The sequence below is a fragment of the Camelus bactrianus genome, chromosome 10 (assembly GCF_048773025.1).
Source record: "Camelus bactrianus isolate YW-2024 breed Bactrian camel chromosome 10, ASM4877302v1, whole genome shotgun sequence".
NCBI classification, from domain to species: domain Eukaryota; kingdom Metazoa; phylum Chordata; class Mammalia; order Artiodactyla; family Camelidae; genus Camelus; species Camelus bactrianus.
The window spans coordinates 49,350,258-49,368,474 of NC_133548.1; the positions used below are offsets into that span (position 1 = coordinate 49,350,258).

The following is an 18,217-nucleotide window of genomic DNA, read 5'->3' on the forward strand; positions in this document are numbered from 1 at the left end:
GCCCCGGGAAGATGGTGTATCCTACGCTCATCCCGCCAAGTGCTCTGCTGATCTGCAGGGCAGACTGTGACCACATCCCGAGTTTGTGACCCCTCCTTCATACCCACTTATCTAGACACTTGTAGTAATCCCTCTGAGGTGGGCAGAGCCTGGTACTATCATCTTACACAAGGGGAAACTGAGGTCAGGTTCCCAGAGGCACACTCACACTGAACGGACAACACCAGTTGGCACTTCTTCTCCCATGCCACATGGCTTGCTGTACCCTGAGTCTCACATTTTCACCTGAAATGCCCAGAGTCAGGGACAGGCAAGATTCTATGCCAAGGGCTGGGTCCCCAAAGTGCCCACCTCTTCATCAACCCTGGTGAGGGACTTGGGCAGAGGGGCAGGCCAGCAGGGAGAGAATTGGGGGGCTATGGGTGGGGAACCAGCCTCTCTTCAGGCACCCTCCTGTTGCCACACACTCAGTTGACCATAAATATGGGAACGGAGTCTTATTAGAATTGCTCAAAGGAAATTTGCTTCTTAAAAGGTCTCTGTAATCTTGCCTTCATAGGAGGGACTTGTGTCATAAAGTCCTCCCTCAGCATTTCTTTTATGAAACCAAGACTTCCATCCACCTGGCTGTACTAAAGAGGAAACTGACTCTAGTTTATCCTCCCATTACATTGCTCCTCTGTCATCTCATTGGCCTGGGCCAGGGAAGAGGGATGTCACACTGGGGCACAGATGCAAGTCCTGAGAGGGGGTTGGGCCTCTTTGCTTCCTCCACCATCCCCCACGTTGCATGGGCCAATATCAGGGCCAAGACCCATCCTCACAGCACCAGGCCCCTGCCCAAATCAAACCGAAGCCAGAGCTTCAGGGGGAGTGGGGACTACAAAGCCATCAAATGTGTACGTGTGTGTGTGTGTGTGAATAAGCAAATGCGTGGGACTGGGTCTGTGACCCAAGTTCCAATACAAAGATACTTCGCATTGGAATGCTAGAGCCATTCCAACATGAAAAGCCAGAATAGAACCTGTGCTTGCTGGTCTAAGATCAAACCTCAGAATAGTGGTTTGAAGAAGTTTTTCTTCAGAAGAAAGTTTGAAAGTGAAACCTCAACAGGCAAGACAGATAAAAGCGGCATTGTCCTGGTGGAAGTAGGAATGGGGGGAGGGCTGGAGACCTATCCTTTGCCTCCACCCTCATCTTCCCACCTTAGCAGCCCCTGACAAAGCTCTGTGGAACACCAGGGGTTCCACAGCACCTGATTTGAAAACCAGTGTGTCAGAGTCTATAGATCATGGGTCCTGGGGACCTGTGCTTGACTTCCCTTTTGGGGTGAAGACTTGGGAGTGAGTGACGGGGGACGATGTTCCCCTCTGTGGGCCTCTCTTTGAAGCCGCTGTGCATTGAGCTTACAGGGGAGTGGCAGAGGTGGGGATCCAGCCCCACAGGTAGGCCATTTCAGTCCTGGAGAGAGGACAAAAGTGATGGAGCTGCCTGGGCCAGGAGAGCAAAGTCCTAGGCCCAATGCAGGCTTATGCACGAGGGTTGGGGGAGTCTGTTTTGGTCCTTGTTGACTTAAAAAGAAAAACATCAGAACAGATATGGGCTTACATCCATGAGATCCTATAAGAGTTTAAGGTTGGGGCCTAATGCCTCCCTCCGAGATGGATGGAGAATGCCCAGCCCCAGTCGCTGGCAGGAGGGAAGCTGCCTTTGTGGGCTGCTGAAACCACTGGGGATGGGTCAGCAGGGGCTCAGCTCTCAGAGTTAAGAAGCCTGGGTTTCCCCTAGACCCAAATCTCTCCCAAGCATCACCAAGAAGTGACAATTGGCAGCTCTGGTTGATCCTAGAGGGGCCTTGTAATCTGAAGGGAAGGGGCAGGCAGTTTCTGATCCACCTCATGCTTGGGGTTCTCTCATGGGGTAGAGGGGGTTTCAGCCTCTCCTGGGCCTGGGGGCTGGAGGCTCTTCCTAACCTGGGATCAGAGCCAAGGCATCCAAGATGCACCCCCACCTCCCAATCACTGACACTCTCCATGTCTTGTCTGTCCTGGCTGCTGGGACCACTGCCTGTGGGCATGGCATTCCTGAAGAGAATCTGAATTTCCCTCTCAGCTGGGTCACTGAAGCCAAACTGGTCGCATCTCGTTCTGGTTGACCTCAGCATAAGGGAGAGGGGGCAAGAGATGAAGACAGGTGGGAGGAGGCCTCAGCCCACAGCAAACTTCCTGTGTGACCCTAGGCTACTCCTGCATGATGGCAGGAAACTTACAGAGCTGACTTTCGTCGCCACTGATTTTCATCTCCACTGACTTTCATCTCCTTTGGGCCTCACAGATTCCTTGAGTCAGGCAGGGAAGGGATTACTGTCCCATTTTCCAGTTAGGGAAACCAAGATCAAGAGGTTGAATGAGTCGCTCAAGGCTACTCAGCTAGGTAGTGACAACCGGAACAGAGAAGCATTGTGGACTTCCAGGCCAGCGTGCTTTTTACTGCACCATGTGGGAACCAGCTTGTCAGCAACTCCCCCAACTGAATCAACACCCCAAGCAAGCCCACTCTCACTGGTCCAGGCTCTGAGGCTGAGGAGGTCTGTGGAGTCCAGCCAAAGAACTCAGTCCTTCTCTCCACAGGGACTGAACTCTTCTCATGGTTGGAAGGCTTAGGAAGTCCCGCTGGCCTTCTGCCTGCATACTTTCACCCCGGGCCATGCTCTTCCCTCCTGCCCAGACTACTATCTACATGTCACCCACCTGGCCTACTGGAAAGTCCCAGTGTGGAGCTGCATGGCCAGCCCAAGCCCCAGATGTGTGGACAGAGAAAGCCAGTACTGTGGGCTGGTGCCAGGGGACCAGTTTGGCTCCCTGACTCCCAATTTCACTCCACGGGCTCACCTGCACAGGCTGACTCCAGATGGAGAGAGGCCCTGCAGAGAAGGACTCAGTTGTGCATGGGTGGCTCTGGGCAGCAGGATCTGGAGCTAACCAGAAGCTTGGAAACATGATCTGGGCCTTTCTCTCAGGAAGAAGCTTTAGTGTCCCACTGGGCTACAGCACATGGATGTGCAGGAGGGTGCCCAGCCCAGGGGCAAGTGGGGCTAAACTCCAGCCAATGACCACTCAAGAAGCTGTGCATTTCAACATGGGTTCAATCCACATGGAAGGGGCACCATTTCTAATTCAGATCAAGGCACTATACAGACTAGCAGCAACCATGGAGCCCTGAATGCAATGCCTTCCCCGTTACTTCCCCCTGTAACTTTCCCTTGATCATAAGCTTTCCAAGGACAGGTGCTGGGACCAACCCAACTCTGTCTCCAGTGCTCAGCACAGAGTGGAGAAGTTGTCAGGCAAGGATGGTTAAGCCAAATTCAAATGATCTTGACTACTGCCCTTCTGTAGTTCTGGGTCCAAAGAGTAAATAAAAGATTAAATGGGTCCGCGATGCTTCTTACAGCTGGAGAAACTTCAGTTCAGCACTAGGATAAACCCAAAAGGGTGAGTGTGATATTCAAGTGGAAAGAGGTCAAGAAACCAGCCTGACAAAGCTTTTGTGTGACCAGGTTAGAAGAGGTCATTTTGTAGGTGAGTGATCACTCCAAATCCTAAATGGTCATGTACCAGCCCTAAAGGTTCCAGAAGACGACCCTGGAGAGCATATGCTTACCATGCGTTGTTCCAAAACTTCATCAACTCTACAGCTGCCTAAATGAGGTGCAAACTGCCCAGCAAGCTCTGGAAGGGGGCTGTACGCAGCTGGGACCGCCGAACTGGCCAGAGAAGTTTGTCTGCCCCGAGCTGACTTGGTTCTGACCTGGGGTAGGGGTCCCGAGGGTTGCGTCTTCATGAGATCCAAAAGGGAAGGGCTAGGGTGCAGGGCCAGGCGTGTGAACTGGGTAATTTCACGGTGGAAAGTGGTTATAAAGTCCACCTCAGGAGAGGCTGGACTGTAAAGTACTGAAATCCAGCCTGTATATTAAAATTTTGTTGTCTCCCTTTTCACAAATATGGGACAAGGATAGAAGGGAACAAGAGATCCCTTTGCCCTGCTAATCAATATATTTGCTTGGGTATAAGGCCAACTTCAGGACATCCAAAGCGAGTGTGAAGGTCCTAGCACAGCCCCTCCCCCAAGCCTCGGCTACAAGCTCTGGCCTTCGGTGGTGCTGGAGCCCTGGGGCCAGGTGGTGCGTGCTGGCTTGACATCAGGCAACACCCACAGGGACCCAAGAAGGACCCTTCTCAGGGCTGAAGCTGTACAGGTGGTGGTGCTAACAGCTCTCCAAGGCACTTCCTGGGGCCCAGTGAATCCTCGACGGTGGCAGACAGACCGGAGTCAGTGGCTCTGGCTCTGCCCACCAGAACAGAAGCTTTAATGTTCACAAATTCTTGGAGGCAGAGCTGGGAGAGTCCTTTGTGATCATCTAGTCAAACCCCTTGGCTTTCTTGCTAAAGAACTGAGACCCAGAGAGGAAAAGAAACTTGCCCAAGATCACACAGTAAGTGGGCATCAAAGGCCAGACAAGAACAGATACCTTTTAACACTTCCTGCCTCATCATCTGCCTGCTCCATTGCCTTGGAAATGCCCCACATCCCCATCACACCAACACCAGCCAGTGGGTACTGGATACCCATGACACTGGTAACTACTTGGGGGGGGGGTGGGTCATCAACTCCCCAGGGACACAAAGGAGTCCCCCTTCCTTTTAGGTGAGGACATGTCGATGGACCTGCCACCTTCTGGGGAAGGATTCCCTTTGCCAGTGGGCACAGTGGCCTCAGGTGCTCTCTCCTAGCCTGCAGGGCCAGCCCAGCCTAGCCCTGGAGAACCGCAAGGGCAGGAGGACACCGGTGGCCCCAGCCCCTCTGGCCCTCCACTCTTGCTCCTGCAGGATTCCTGATCCCTCATAAGTCTACAAAGGAAGGGAGTGGGCAGACTCTCATCTTCCCACCCGGCCCCCATCTCCCAGGCAACCTCTTCAGGAGCTTGGTGCTTTCTAAAGAACTGTCCCTTCTCTCTCTCTCTGCATGTCTGTGGACAGGACACACACATAAGATGAAAGACAGCTGGGCTATCACATCCTGATGATACTGAAGTAGAACTTGGGCTAATTCACACAATTTGCCTTAGACTAGGTAACTGCTGGTAAGAAAGTCCAATTGCTTTTCTCCACACCTGGGGTCTACAAACCTTCACCAATGTCACTGTCAGTCACAGAGGAACATGGGGTGGAGACAGGGGAGGAAGGGGAGAGGTGTTTGGTGGGTTCAAACTGCAAAAACAACTACATGGAGAATCTATCCACAGGTCTGCCCCTCCCAGCCAGAGGAGGGTGGCCTTCAATGCAGTCACGTTTTAGCTGCCAGAACTGTGTTAATCATCTGCGACAGTAGACATCCTCTCATGTGTCTTGAGCCCCCATCCCCACCCATCCAAGCCCTCGTGCCCCATTCTCCTGTTTCTACTCCCCATCCAAAGTCAAACTCAGAGCCGTGGTGGCTTTCCTGGGGGTCAACAGGAAAAGAGAGGGGGATGGAGAGGTGACTGCAGTGAGGGGGTGAAGGTGGTGCATGTGGCCCTGCTGGCATGGTGATGTGGGCCAATCCTGAGGCCAGAGGTTCACCACCATGACCTGGAAGACCACTGGGCCCCCTGGAAGAAACTGGAAGAACAAAGGGGAGGGGGAACCAGGACAGGAAGTAGACAAACAAGCATCCTAGTGCGTGAGAGTGGACCTGGAGCCGCCCAGAGGGAGAGCCAGCCCCAGTCTATCTGTCGTTGAGCTGTGGAGAGCCGGTACCATCCTCCTCTTCCTCCTTGTCGTCCTTCACACCCTTCAGTCTCTGGCGGGCAAAGTCCTCAAACACAATGTCGTCATCGCTGGTGGGAAAGACAAGGAAAATGGGTGTGTGTGCAGGGCAGGGAGAGGAGGCTTAACCAGAGGGGTCAGAGGGCCAGCCCAGCCAGGTGGGGCTCAGAGGCTGGACTCTGGGGCTGGCCTCAGGCAGAAAGGCTTGTTAAGCTGGCACATCTGGATAGCCATCTGTGGCAGTGGGACTGGCCAGTTGTGGCAATACCAGAGGGAGGCATGAGTTTGCCGTTCATGGAAAATGACCCAGTTCTTGAGGAGCTGGGGTTGGGAGACATATTAAATGAGGGGTGGGTGGTGTGGCTGGGCTAGGGCCAGAGGAGGACCTTATTCTCACTGTGAGAGACCAGGCCACCAGTAGTTTCACAGCATATTCTGAATCTCCCAAGAACAAGCCCAAGAAAACCCACTCACCCACCCAAAGAACTGCCCTCAGGAAACATTCCTGTTTTCTGCACAGGAAGAGTGGGCTTGGCTTGAAAGAGAAAACCACGAAGGCCCTTTCTGCAGGGAAGTGTCAGCTCACATTCTATGGTGAGGGAACTCGGATAAGTCAGGGTCTGCTTCAGGGGGAGAGGGGACAGAGTCGGGGGGAGATTGGGGTGAGGGGCAAATCTAAATAGCAGGGCAGAGAAAAGGTGGGTGGGTAAAGAGGGTGCCTGAGTGGGACTTCAGGGCAAAGAGCTGCTTCTAAGAACAGTGACTTCTCTTCTACCATAAAACACGTCCACATAGGCCCACCCAAGGCCCCAGCCCCACAGAATTCAGTCAGCTGCATGGGGTGTCCTCGTAGCTGACTTAAGACCCCCTATCCCAAATATCTCCTGGTGGACAAAGGAAGGGCAGATTTGGAACTGGAGTAAGAAAGCTGCTTGGCCCTGGAGATGCTTTGTGATGTCCACCCAGGTCCTCCTGCTCTGGCCACTGTCCAGTGATGCATTGGAAATCCACATTGGTCCTCAGGAGTCAGAAGCAACAAGATTCCCCAGAGTCTTCCCCACCCCACAGCCTGATTCCACTGGCTGGGCACGGGCAAGGCAGGATAGCCCCAGCCCAGGGCCACAAACCAGCCCTGTGACAGCCGAGCCGGTGCTGTGGATGGACGAACAGACTGACGGACTGACGGACGTGCAGGGACGAGGGAGGAAGACAGACCCCACCAAGGCAGGAGGAAGAGGAACAGGCACCGAGGGTCCTTCAAGTCACATGCAGGCAAGCAGGTTGCTGAAGAGGTGAGCAGAGGCAGCTCTCAGCAAACAGAGTTAGACCAGCTGCTCTTCAGGGGTTAATAAGCATAAATGCAAATAACCTGGTAGCCCTGCCCACCACCCAAGATCTGCCCCCCAGACATCTGCTCAAGGTTTGGCTTACTTGGTGTCAAGTTCTATGAGATTGGTATCTACCGGCGCCTCGTTCTCTGTAACTGAACACAGGGCAAGTGAGCGCCTATGGGTTAGTGGTGAGGAGGCTTGGGAGCAAGTGGGCACGGGTCCCCACCCCAGGACAACTAAGCTAAGATGGGGAGGGAAAAGGAAGAAGGGGAGTGGAGAAAGGATGGGCTGGTCCCTTGTCTCAGAAATACTCCAAATCATTTTAAATGCAGGAAGGAGGGTCCAGGGAGTGCTGAGGAGGCCCACAGCATCCCCAGGGTAACAGAAAAATCTCTGGACCCTGCTCCTTTTGGCATTTCTCCAACACGACTTAGATTCATTTGTTGCATGCATGACAGCCACTAACTCTAACACAGCCATTTAATCACATTGTCACATCTCCGAACTTGGGGTATGTTTTATGATCAATGGTATTTCATAGTTTAATTGGAACATTTTTCTTCCTTTGTGCTACATACTATAATGTCTCTTTTGACTGAAACAGTCTTAGGTTTAATGAAAGACGACCAATCTGGTATCACCTGGAAAAATTAAGGGGATGGTGTGTCCAGGGACCATCTTATCCATGCAGCCCCTCTGCTACACCTGGATGCAAGCCAGGGCTCCAAGCATGGTCAGTACCCCTCCCAATACCACCCCCAGTCCATGGAAAACAGAGCCAGACCTCTCTGTCTCCTAGGGAATCAGATGCAAAGAGGAGTGTGGGCCTCAAAAAGCATCCTGTGAGCTGGGGAAGAGGGCTGACCCTGGGCTGAAGGCCAACCCAGAGGGAGGTGGGGTGATGGCAGCTGGTGGACAAGGGGGTCAGCTGTCTGGAAACCCCATCCCAGTGACCCACAGACCTTACTCACCTTCTCGATGTGGGGGTTCCTCTTTGGGCTTGGGGTGCATTAGGGTGAAGGGCAGTTCCACGGCCACATCACTGAAACAGAGACCCAGTCCCAGTGAGCCTCAAACCCAATCCCAGGCTGTAAGACTCAATGTCTTCTCAGTTTGAGGACTAGGAAGGATTTCACGGTTAGAGGAGGTAGCTCTGGGGCAAGGGGCAGGAAGAAATCTGGCCTCAAGGCCCAGTTCCATCACTCTCTGAGCATCAGTCTCTCTAGGAGTTGAACTGGGAGAACTTTTCTCCTGGATCCAAAAAGACATGGAAGCTTCCCTTTTCCTGAGAAGGATCCCTAGATTCCCACAAACCTGGAGAGGTCATAGAAGTGGGAAAAGGATCGCCCAGGGCAGTGTGCATCTTGGTCACTGGGTGGCTCTAGAGGTGCCCTGGGACTCTGCTAGCCTCAAATGGCCACAGTCAACCCAGCTTTCCCTGACACTGCTCTTCCCAACTTCCAGGCTGGAACTCCTCCCACCCTCATTCTGTCCTATCTCCCAACATCTCCAGCAGGCTCCTGCAAAAGTGCTTGGGTGGCCCTAGCCCCCCGCAATCTGGATGATGCACTGCTGAGGTCAGTTTAATCAAATTCAAGCTGGATGGGACCCAGGTCTCAGCACTGTCTACATTGTGTACAGAGCCTTGAAGCCGTGTGGGGGTGGAAGGTTGGGAGAGATGCTGCTACTGGTTAGTGCTTCTGAGCAGGCCTTCTCTCCTCTTATCCCTGATTGACAGAATAATAACAAGAGCAGACACTTAACATGGTGCTGACGCTCTGCCAAGGAGTATTCTAGAGTAGCTCACTAAATCTTCACAACAACGCTATTATTATACCCAAAGTACAGATTGGGAAATTGAGACCAAGGAGAAAATGATCTTGTCCAAGGCCACACAGCTATTAAAGGGAAGTAACATATTGAGGATTCTGACTCCATAATTCACACCCTTGACCACTGTGTGGTAACAGATCAGAATTGAGAAGGTGATTCCACTCATCCTTGGCTCTTCGCTCTGCTCAGGGTGATGTCACCCTACAAGGCCCTGCCAACTGTTGAGTGCCTGCAGGCACTGCCTCATCTTACTGACCTTGCTGTCCAGAGCCCAGCTGAAGGAGGACGGGACATGGGAAACAGGCAGTGCAACCAGAAAGGGCAGTTCCACCAGCCCCACCACTCACTGAAGGGCACTTTCCATCTTCAAGTCTCACTGAGCTCATCCAGAAAGCAGGGATAACTATGCCTACTCTCTAGAACCACTTCCAGGAGATGATGTAGGTAGCAGGCTTGGTAAAACTGACACTCGTGCCTGCCAGAATCATTACCTCCCCTCAACAGGAACATGGGCGTTTCATAAGGGTATTGAAACAATTTGGCTGTGGGTTTTTGTTTTTGTTTTTGTTTTGTTTTGTTTTTTGGCTTCCAAAAGGGGATTGCTTCTCCAGATTCACTTGTAAGAATGAGCTGTCAGAATGGAAGATTGAGATTGCCAATCTTTACTAAAGCCATCCAGGATACAGATGGAACAATCTGGACCTTAACCTTCCACCAGGCTATGAGCAATCAAGGGCAGGGGTGTGTGTCTGATTCCTCTCTGAGACCTTGGTCCCAGCACAAGGCTGAGCTCAAGTCTGGGTTCAGGAACTCTTTACTGAATTATATTGAATCAAACCGAATTGAATTAATTTCATCTCTCCAAACGGACTAAGATTTCTTGGGATGAGTAATGTTGGCTGGCATCTTGTGACAGGAAGCAAAACCAATGGGTTTGGGGCACATAGATTTTTGGAATATATATGGATCCAGCTGGCTCCAAGGAATTCTTGTCTACAAAAGCGAATCTCTTCAGGACTTCTTAGCAACACCCAGCCAGCAGTTAGTTCTCATTAGTGTAGAAGTTTGAAAGCCACAAAGCCCGCATTTCTCCAAAACATCCTGTAAAACAGACTGATTTGGGGGGGGGGGCACTCCCAGATCAGTGAAGCCAGCTCTGCTGTCTGCATCCCATCCAAAGCCAGCTCACTTGGATGGGATGGAAGAGCAGAGTGAGGTTTTAAAGGACAAACTGCATCTCCCCAGTTCCTCTGGAGAGGGTTCTAGACTCCATACATGCCTGAGCCTGGCAATCAAAAGTGACTGCTTAGAGTCCTTCCAACCTGCTGCCCGCAGTTCTGGATAGTCAGGCCAATGGTCTGGGCCCTTCAGAAAGTGGGTTGTTGGGGTTGAAGGGAGGGACTTTACCTGGATGCAAGATCTCCCAACAGGCTGGGTAGGTCAGAGGAGGCGGGAGAAGTGGTCAGGAGAGAGTTCAGAGAGGAAGAAAACAGAAAGCACGTTCATTCACTACCTCTGTTCCCCTCTGGGGTAGAGAAGACCCTGGGACACACTCCACCCACCCCTGTACAGTTGTAACTACCCATTCAGGGATATACAGAAATGGCCTGAGCCCTGACTAGGGAACTGAGACCCAAGTGCAGCTCAGTCAAACCCCCTGCGAGGCCACACTGGGCCCCAGGATGGTCATCTGTAAAGAAGACATAAAAGCTAAGCCCTGTGCCGCCTGCCCTGGGGAAGCTGGGACTATACAATGGCAGAAGGAAGCACTTTAGGATTCCCCAGGAAGGAGCCTGAGGCAGACTGTGGGTCCTGCAAGAGTCATAGGACACAGGATTTGGGATATGCGACTCTGAGATGTCATATAATACGTGGTGAGTATGACACACTGCCACCTGCACGAGGCATTATTCTAATAATAAAGGGGATTTGATACCTAATGTTATTAGCTTCCCAATCTTGTCATAGAAATTTACAAACTAAAAAAAAAATTCCCTCTGACAAATTAGAAATCCTAATTCTAAGTTTATAACAACACATAGGCCAATATATGGGGAAAAGTGGGAGTTCTTTCTGAGCTTCCACCAGACTATGCTCCAGGTCAGGGAATATGTTTGGTCCACAACCATGTCCCCAGCACCCAGCCCATGACTTGCAATTAGGGGAGGAGATTTCAGGAAATGTTGGGGGAATTGTTTGAGCCTCTGTTTCCCCATTTGCAAAATGGGAGAGTCAGAGTATCCCTGATCCAACTTTGGGATTTGGAGCTCCTTGAGCCATTTCCCCAGCAGATCAGCCTGGGCATGAGTTGGGGTGGGTACTGTGGGCTGAGATGTGATGGGGAGCACAGAACCCCTTGGAGACCCCAAAGCACAGACTCTGGGGAAGCTTCCCATCACTTCCCACATGACCAGACTGGGGATAGGGAAAAAGAGGAGGAGAAAGAGGAGGAAGAGGAGGAAGAGAAGGAGAGGGGTGGGGAGAGAAAGAGGGAGGGGCAAGAGAGGGGCTGAAGGCCTCCAAAGCAGGAGAGGGAAAGGGGTGGAGGAAGAGGAAGAGGAGCATTGCAGGAGGAAAAGGAGGAACAGGATGCCACTAAGAGGTCCAGCAACAGGCAAAATAGGGCAGGGACACTCCTTGCTGCACCTAGAGGTCTGGGGCTGGGCTGGAGCACTCACCCGCCCCGAGACACCACCAGCTTCACCTTCACTTTGTAGGAAACAATGATGCCCAGGATCTCCCGGTTGGCTCCTTCCCTCAACCTGCAAGGTGACATAGGAAAGCCAGGTCATGGGGCTTGCTGGGCAGGCAAGACACTGCAGGAGTAGGGTGCAGAGGGGCCATCGGCTATCAGTCCCTCTCCTGGCCACTCAGCCACCACTGCAGGTGGAGCCCAGTGTGTGAGGAAGGCGAGGTCTGCCCTGGGGGAACAGGAGCTCAGAGCCCTGGGTTCCAAGTCTGGCTGTGTGACCCTGGGAACCCCCACTTCCCTCCTGAGGCCTGAGTCCCAGCAGTGCGGTGAGGGGCGGCTCTTCCTGCTTTCAGGTAGATTCCCCTTCTCTTGCTGCTAAACCAGACTGGCAGTTCTGAGAGGTGAGGGCAGTTGGCAGGGGCGGGGGTAACAGACCTGAAGAAGGTGGTGTTTCAACTAGGTCTTGAAGGCAGGTAGGACTTGCGAGCAACTGCTTGGAGGGGAGTGGGTAGCATATGCAGGGGTTGATAAGAGAGCATTTGGGCTGGAGTGGTGGGCAGGGGTGCTGCAGAGGCAAGTCAAACTCCCAGGAAGGGCAGAGCGGGTCCCTACACTCCCAGGTCTCCACTAGAGCAGGGTGGCCTCAGAGAGCCTGTGATGACCTTGGAGCAGGAGTGACCATATGGCCCTGGGATCCCTGCCTTCCAGGGGCACCCCCATGTGGTTTAGCCCAGCTCACTGCCCTCATCTCTCCAGACTCCCCAAGCCCATCCTGATTCATCCTCTCCTGCTAGGACCCTTCCAGAAGCCACTCCCTTCCTTCTAGCCTTGCTCTGCCTCAAGGACACACCCCATCCAACTGAAGACAATAGGTCAGGAGCTGCTGCCTCTTACAGGAAGCCTCTCAGGTTGCCCTCCCCTAGGCAAACCAGCAGAGCCCAGCACTGACTAAGAGAGCCTGGGCTGATGGTCCACCCTGTTCTCTGGGGCAGCCCTGGATAATGGTGGGAGTCGGGGACAGCTTCTCTAGCAGTTCAATCTCCTGAGGATGGGTCCTGGACAAGGCTTGGGAAGGGTGTAGCCAGAGCCCGTGCTGGCACTTGTGGGACCAAAGTGGCTATGAACCTATCTGGGGGAGGGGGGACATCCAGGAGCCTGGGACTAGGGAGGGTGGGTCCTCACAGGGTGCTGGAGGCCAGGTTTGTGTCCTCATGCTTGAGCTTCCCGTCCAGGGCGAGGCCTCGCTTCTCTCGGTTGTTGGCCAGGAAGGGGGTCAGCGTGTAGACCTTGCAGAATGTGGAGCTGGGCGCCACTGTGTCACTGGGAAGAAAGGAGGCAAGTATGGAGATGCCTCCCCAGAGCCAATCCCAGCCTCACCCCCAGCCCAGCCAGGACACGGAGCGCGGCCCTGCTCCAAGCCTCCCTCCCCCATGGCAGGGCCACTTGGGCCAGGCCCAGCTCTGGTAGGGAGACCACTGCCACCAAAAGGGGCACATCTCTCCTCCACACACAAACAGCAGTGACTCTGGAATGATCCAACAGCTTCATTCATGGCTCACATGCAGCCGCAAGTTTTTAAAAATTCAGTGTACTGCTTGGCACTTGCTGTGTGACTAGGATAACTTCTTAGTGGAGAGAGCATGGACTATATTTTTTTCTACCACATCATGAAAAAATTTCAAACCTACAGGAAAACTGAAAGAGTTGTGCAGTGAACACCCATATACCCAACCTCTGGGTTCTACAATGAAGACTTTACTTGTTTTACCTCATCTCTATCCACCGTGTGTAAGGTGTTTGGATTGCTGAGCTTTTACCTGCTTTTGCTCTATCCCCCACCCCTTTTCAACAATGAGAGAGCTGGGATGCAGCAGGCCTTGGAATTGGAAGAGCCCAGCTCTGCCACTGACCAGCTCTGTGAGGCTGAGCAAGTCACATCTCTCTGGCCCCATTTCCTTCTCTACATACTGGGGCGGCAGCAACCCTGACTTGGAGCGCTTTGTGAGGACTAAGCAAGACTCGGAATGGGATCGACTCCCCAGCCATCCAGGCTGGTAGGTTAGGTGCCGGGGCCATGCAGATTGGGCATTTTCCATTCTTTACGGATTACATGTTATTTTGGCCTAGAGTCACTTCACTTTACCCCCACCTCTTGCCAGAACACTATGCCTTGTGGCTTTGATTTTCTAAAAATCAAGAGTGGATATAGTACCTAACAGCAGGGAAATGTTTAACCCAATCATCACATGTTCACCTATATGACATTAAAAACAATCTCAAAGACCAAACAGTAACATTCAAAAAATATTTTTAGGTTGCAAAAATACCGATTGCTATTGCATGTAAATAAACATACACATGAAAATTTACATGAAATGCAGTTGCCCCCCAAAATTATTTGCAGGGCCAGGAGAAAAAACAAATGCGTCTTCTAATGGGCCCATCTACTTCCTTTACTTAAGAAAAGATACTTCACTTAGGATCTCTCCTCTTGCCTTAGCTAACAAGCTTGGGACAAAGTTCCCTGGGCTCAACCACAGTAGCCCTCCTTAAACTAGATTTTTCTGTTGTTTAATGTAATTATTTTCTACCCTCCCGCACAAACCCCTTTTATCCAATGACTTGAATTATTCTTTTATGTGTACCTAGTGCCTTACTCTCTTTGCTTTAGCTGCCAGGAAGCTCAGAGCAAAGTCTCTCCCTTCAGTCTAGGTTTCTGGTACAGTGTAATTATTCTTTTCTCACCATAACCCCAGTCCCCTTAGATTCATTAGCTCTTATTTTCTTATTCTAGTTTTAATGGGTCTTTTCCCTGACTGTCACATGCACTTCCTTGTAGCTAAACCAAGTAGATGGTCTCTAAAAGGCTGTTCAGGGTCAGCTACTCTGAGTGCAACAAAGTCTGAGGCCCAGCCCTCTGCCAGGTGGAGAAGAGCCATCTGATCCTGTAACTGGACCCAGGGCTTCTCTTTCCCCCATCCAATCCCACACGTCCAAAGCTGGGCTTTTGCCCACTTACTCAGCCTCTTCCATGGCCACGGGGCACTTGTACTGGGCTGTGTTGAAAAGGCAGATGTCTGCATACTGGCGCACTGGGGAGGAAGAGGGAAATGAGGTGGGGTGAGCCGGGGTACAAATCCCAGGCATCCCAGGCTCCCTGAGTCAGGGAAGTTCAGCACCAGGCAATAGCTGGAGTCCACTGGGGGCTTCTGCAGGAGATGGATCCGTCCTCCACCCAAAGGACAGCCCAGACATGCCCATTCCCTTCCACAACCAAAAGTCTCCTCCTCAGGGAAATCTACCCAGAACCCAGGGAACCTAAAAGAAGAAGGGGCCTCAACAGTAAACTCATTACCTGGCCAATAACCAGCCTGTGTTATCAGTCTCAAAAGCCTTACCCTTTGGCTTAGAGTAGGCCTTGGGCTTCCCTGAGGACCAACAGTTATTTACAAGGCTGTTAATGAAGGGAGAGCCTTCAGCTACCCCAACCCCTGGAAGGAGACTCCTGGGTCGCCCCTGGGCTGGCCCTCTGCCCGGGTACCCGAGATCTTGATCTTCTTCACTGTCTTGTTGGTGTTGTTAGTGACATGGACGTTGACGCTGATGGGTTCTCCGTGGTAGTAGATCTGGGAGGCATAAGAAGGGAGAGGGGTGGATGGGAGGATTCCAAAGCTCTAGATGAGAAGGAGGGAGAAGAGGTCCCACACACATCTCTGGGATTCCCTAGGCCTTGGCCACTCTGACACTGACCCCAAGTTCATCAGCCACTTCCTACTGATGCTACGCCACCAGGCATATTAGACTTAGTTCCTTTGAGGGATCTTGAAAGATAACTGAGTTAGAAGGTGGTATTTCTGAGTTCCAGTCCTGGGTGGGTCACCAGAAGTAATGGTAACAGTAATGATAACGATAATGAGAATGTGAGCGGTGTGACCTTGGACAGGTTATCTAAGCCTCAGTTTCCCCGTTCATACAATGGAAGGGTTGGAGTAGGTAATATATCAAGTCCCTGACGGCTCTGACGGCCTGGAATTTAGACTAAGGTGGGTCTGAAAGAAGCAGGAGGAAGGTGAGGAGGGGCTGACCCCCTCACTGAGGGAACCAGTTCTGAATCTTCATTGAAGACCCTCAACTTGCATCTTTCCCCTAGCACTTGCCTTCAGCTGCCCCTGCCCCAAGAGAGGGAGAGAGGGTGCCCACACTTCAAGGGGGGACAGTGATGCAGGGATTCGGCCAGGACCCTTTGGGAGGTACAATGACCTCTGAAGTCAATTGCAACATTCAGGCTCATGCCCCCCTCTGCCACCCCTTTAGTCCCCAGGAGGCTTCTCCAAATCCCCCAAGGGAGGTCTCAGCTCCCCGGAGCCCTGTGGTCCTTGGACTGGGGGCAGAAGCTCCTACTTGAGGAGTCCCAGAGGCCATGAGAGAGCTGGGATCTGAGGCTCCAGCCCTGGGAGATTAGCTCCCACCCCCACCCCCACCCCCAAGCCTCCTACCTCCTTATCCAGGGAGGCCTCCAGATGCAAGGGCTTATCTGACATAAGGAACTGCCTGGTGGTTTCGGCTGTGGGCTGGGGGCCAGGCCTCTCTGGGGCATACTGAACCTTCCGGATGACCAGGCGCACAGAATTCCTAATAGAGATGGGCAAAGCACAAGACGATCAGAGTCACCTGCCTCCATCCCCTTCCCTTGTGACCCTCACATCCTTCTTTTACTCAAGAGACTGCTATGGCTACCATGGCTTTAGAATCCAGTCCAAACTGCAGACATTGGCATAGGTCTTGTCACCATCTGGTCCCATTCCAGCCTCCCCCATTCTGTCCCCAGCCTCCCCCACTTTCTCACTGTCATCCTTAATGGTCTATCTAGTTCTCTTCCTGGAGCTCAGCCTACACTGGGTCTCAGCCTATAACACGCTCTTTAGGCTTCTGCCTTCATTTGCTTCCTTCCTCAAGGCCCAGTGAAACAACTGTTCTTACAGGAAACCTTCCTGGATCCGCCCACTCTGATCTTCTCCTGGTCTGAACTCCCACAACATCAGAGGCCAAACCATCCCATGGTCACAATTTAGGTGGATTTGCGTCTTGGTAACCAGCAGGATGCTAAAAAAGGGACCGTGTTTCACTTCCTGCATCCCTTAGGTCACCAAATAGTGTGAGCTCCTTAAGGACAGAAGCTTTTGTCCAAATTGTTCACTGTTGTATTCTCAGCACCTATGACAGTGCCTTCTGTCATATAATAGATACCTGCTAAATATCTATTAAATAAGAATGTGCACAGGGGACAAGGGACCCATGAAGAAACAGGGGCTTGGAAAGGTGACAGAGTTCAGTGAGGGGGTACTGATTCCGTCAGGGGCATGCAGGCCAGTAAAGAGGACAAAGACTCGGTGAGAGGGTGGAAGCTCAGAGATGAGATGGGGCTCAAGGAAGGTGATGGGCTCATGGAGGAAAACAGGGACATGAAGATTTGATGAGGGGATGGGGACTCAGTCAAGCAGTCTCCGGGGTGTGCTAGGTATTCCAGCATCCTCATGTCCCAGATAAGCCACCTCCACTCCCTGGAACTGGATAGTCAGGGTTAAAGTCCTGGCTCTCCCCTTACTAATTGTATGACCTTGAGTAAATTAACCTCTGTGCCTCTGTTTCTTCATCTGTGCAATGGTGACAAAAGCCAAACCCACTTCTTAGGGTTGCTGTGAGGATTAAATTAGTTCAGACATGTCTACCACTTTGAACTGTGTCTGGTGCCTAATAAGCTCTTGATAAGTGATAATTGCTGTATCATTGTTAGTGACTCTGGCGTGGACTTAAAATATCCCATTGGTGGTCAGTTGAGAGTGCTGGCTCTCAACGTTGCTTCCTCTTCCTTGCTCTAGTTTGGATCCCTGCCACAACCTACAACCCCCTTCCTTTCTCCTTGTTGCAAGTCTTAAGAAGAAAAGGGGGACAAAGAAGCAAGGGAGAAGGGTCCAATCTCCCTACACACGTAAACTGCCCCCTCTGGAGTTAGAGATGCCTGCAATGCATCCTGTGACCACCAGGTGGCAAACTCAGCCCACTCCCTAAGAGGTTGCAGCGCCCTCAGGAAGCAGCTCAGGAGGCAGGGTACATCAGAATTGGGGGCTGAGGCCAGCCTCGCCAGGAGGCAGGGCAGAGCCTGACCCCAGGAAGGGCAGGTATGAGAGCGGGGCTGGGCAGCTCACCCTAGAAGTCAGGGCCAGTTATTTCTGGCTGTTAGCCTGGGGTCTCTGTCTGCCCAGGGCTGTGTCTCTCCGGGAGAATGCTTTCCCTCTCTGAGACATGGCTGACCTCCTGCCCTGGGTAGTTCACTTTCTCCACTTCCCTCCCTTGCTTAGAAGCCTCCACTGACCACCACCACCCCACCACCCCACCACCCCTGCCTCCCCAACCTCCTGCTGCTGGCCTCCCGGGAGAACTGGTTGGGCAATGGGGGTCCAGGCTGGCCGGGAAACATCTTGTTCACTGTTTAAAATAATATGAATTTCGTGGGTTTGTTTTTTTTTTTTTTCCAAAACAAAATAAAAGGACAC

General features: G+C 52.2%; 1 protein-coding gene across 9 annotated transcripts in view; it reads right to left on the minus strand.

The window, feature by feature from the left end:
* Window positions 1–2,467: 2,467 nt before the first annotated feature.
* The window catches only part of ARRB1 (arrestin beta 1), a 71,250-nt gene continuing 55,500 nt past the window's right edge, over window positions 2,468–18,217 (minus strand). For 6 of the 9 annotated variants that reach the window (XM_074372641.1, XM_074372647.1, XM_074372650.1 and 3 more), the window contains exons 8-16: window positions 16,160–16,295; window positions 15,205–15,289; window positions 14,683–14,755; window positions 12,846–12,983; window positions 11,650–11,733; window positions 10,379–10,402; window positions 8,110–8,180; window positions 7,239–7,290; window positions 2,468–5,878 (exon numbers count right to left, since the gene is read on the minus strand). In XM_074372641.1, coding sequence (XP_074228742.1) covers window positions 5,767–5,878; window positions 7,239–7,290; window positions 8,110–8,180; window positions 10,379–10,402; window positions 11,650–11,733; window positions 12,846–12,983; window positions 14,683–14,755; window positions 15,205–15,289; window positions 16,160–16,295 — 775 coding nt within the window. In that variant the 3' untranslated portion in view covers window positions 2,468–5,766. The remainder of the gene's footprint in view (window positions 5,879–7,238; window positions 7,291–8,109; window positions 8,181–10,378; window positions 10,403–11,649; window positions 11,734–12,845; window positions 12,984–14,682; window positions 14,756–15,204; window positions 15,290–16,159; window positions 16,296–18,217) is intronic. The other 3 variants (XM_074372643.1, XM_074372642.1, XM_074372644.1) reach the window with 3 other exon arrangements.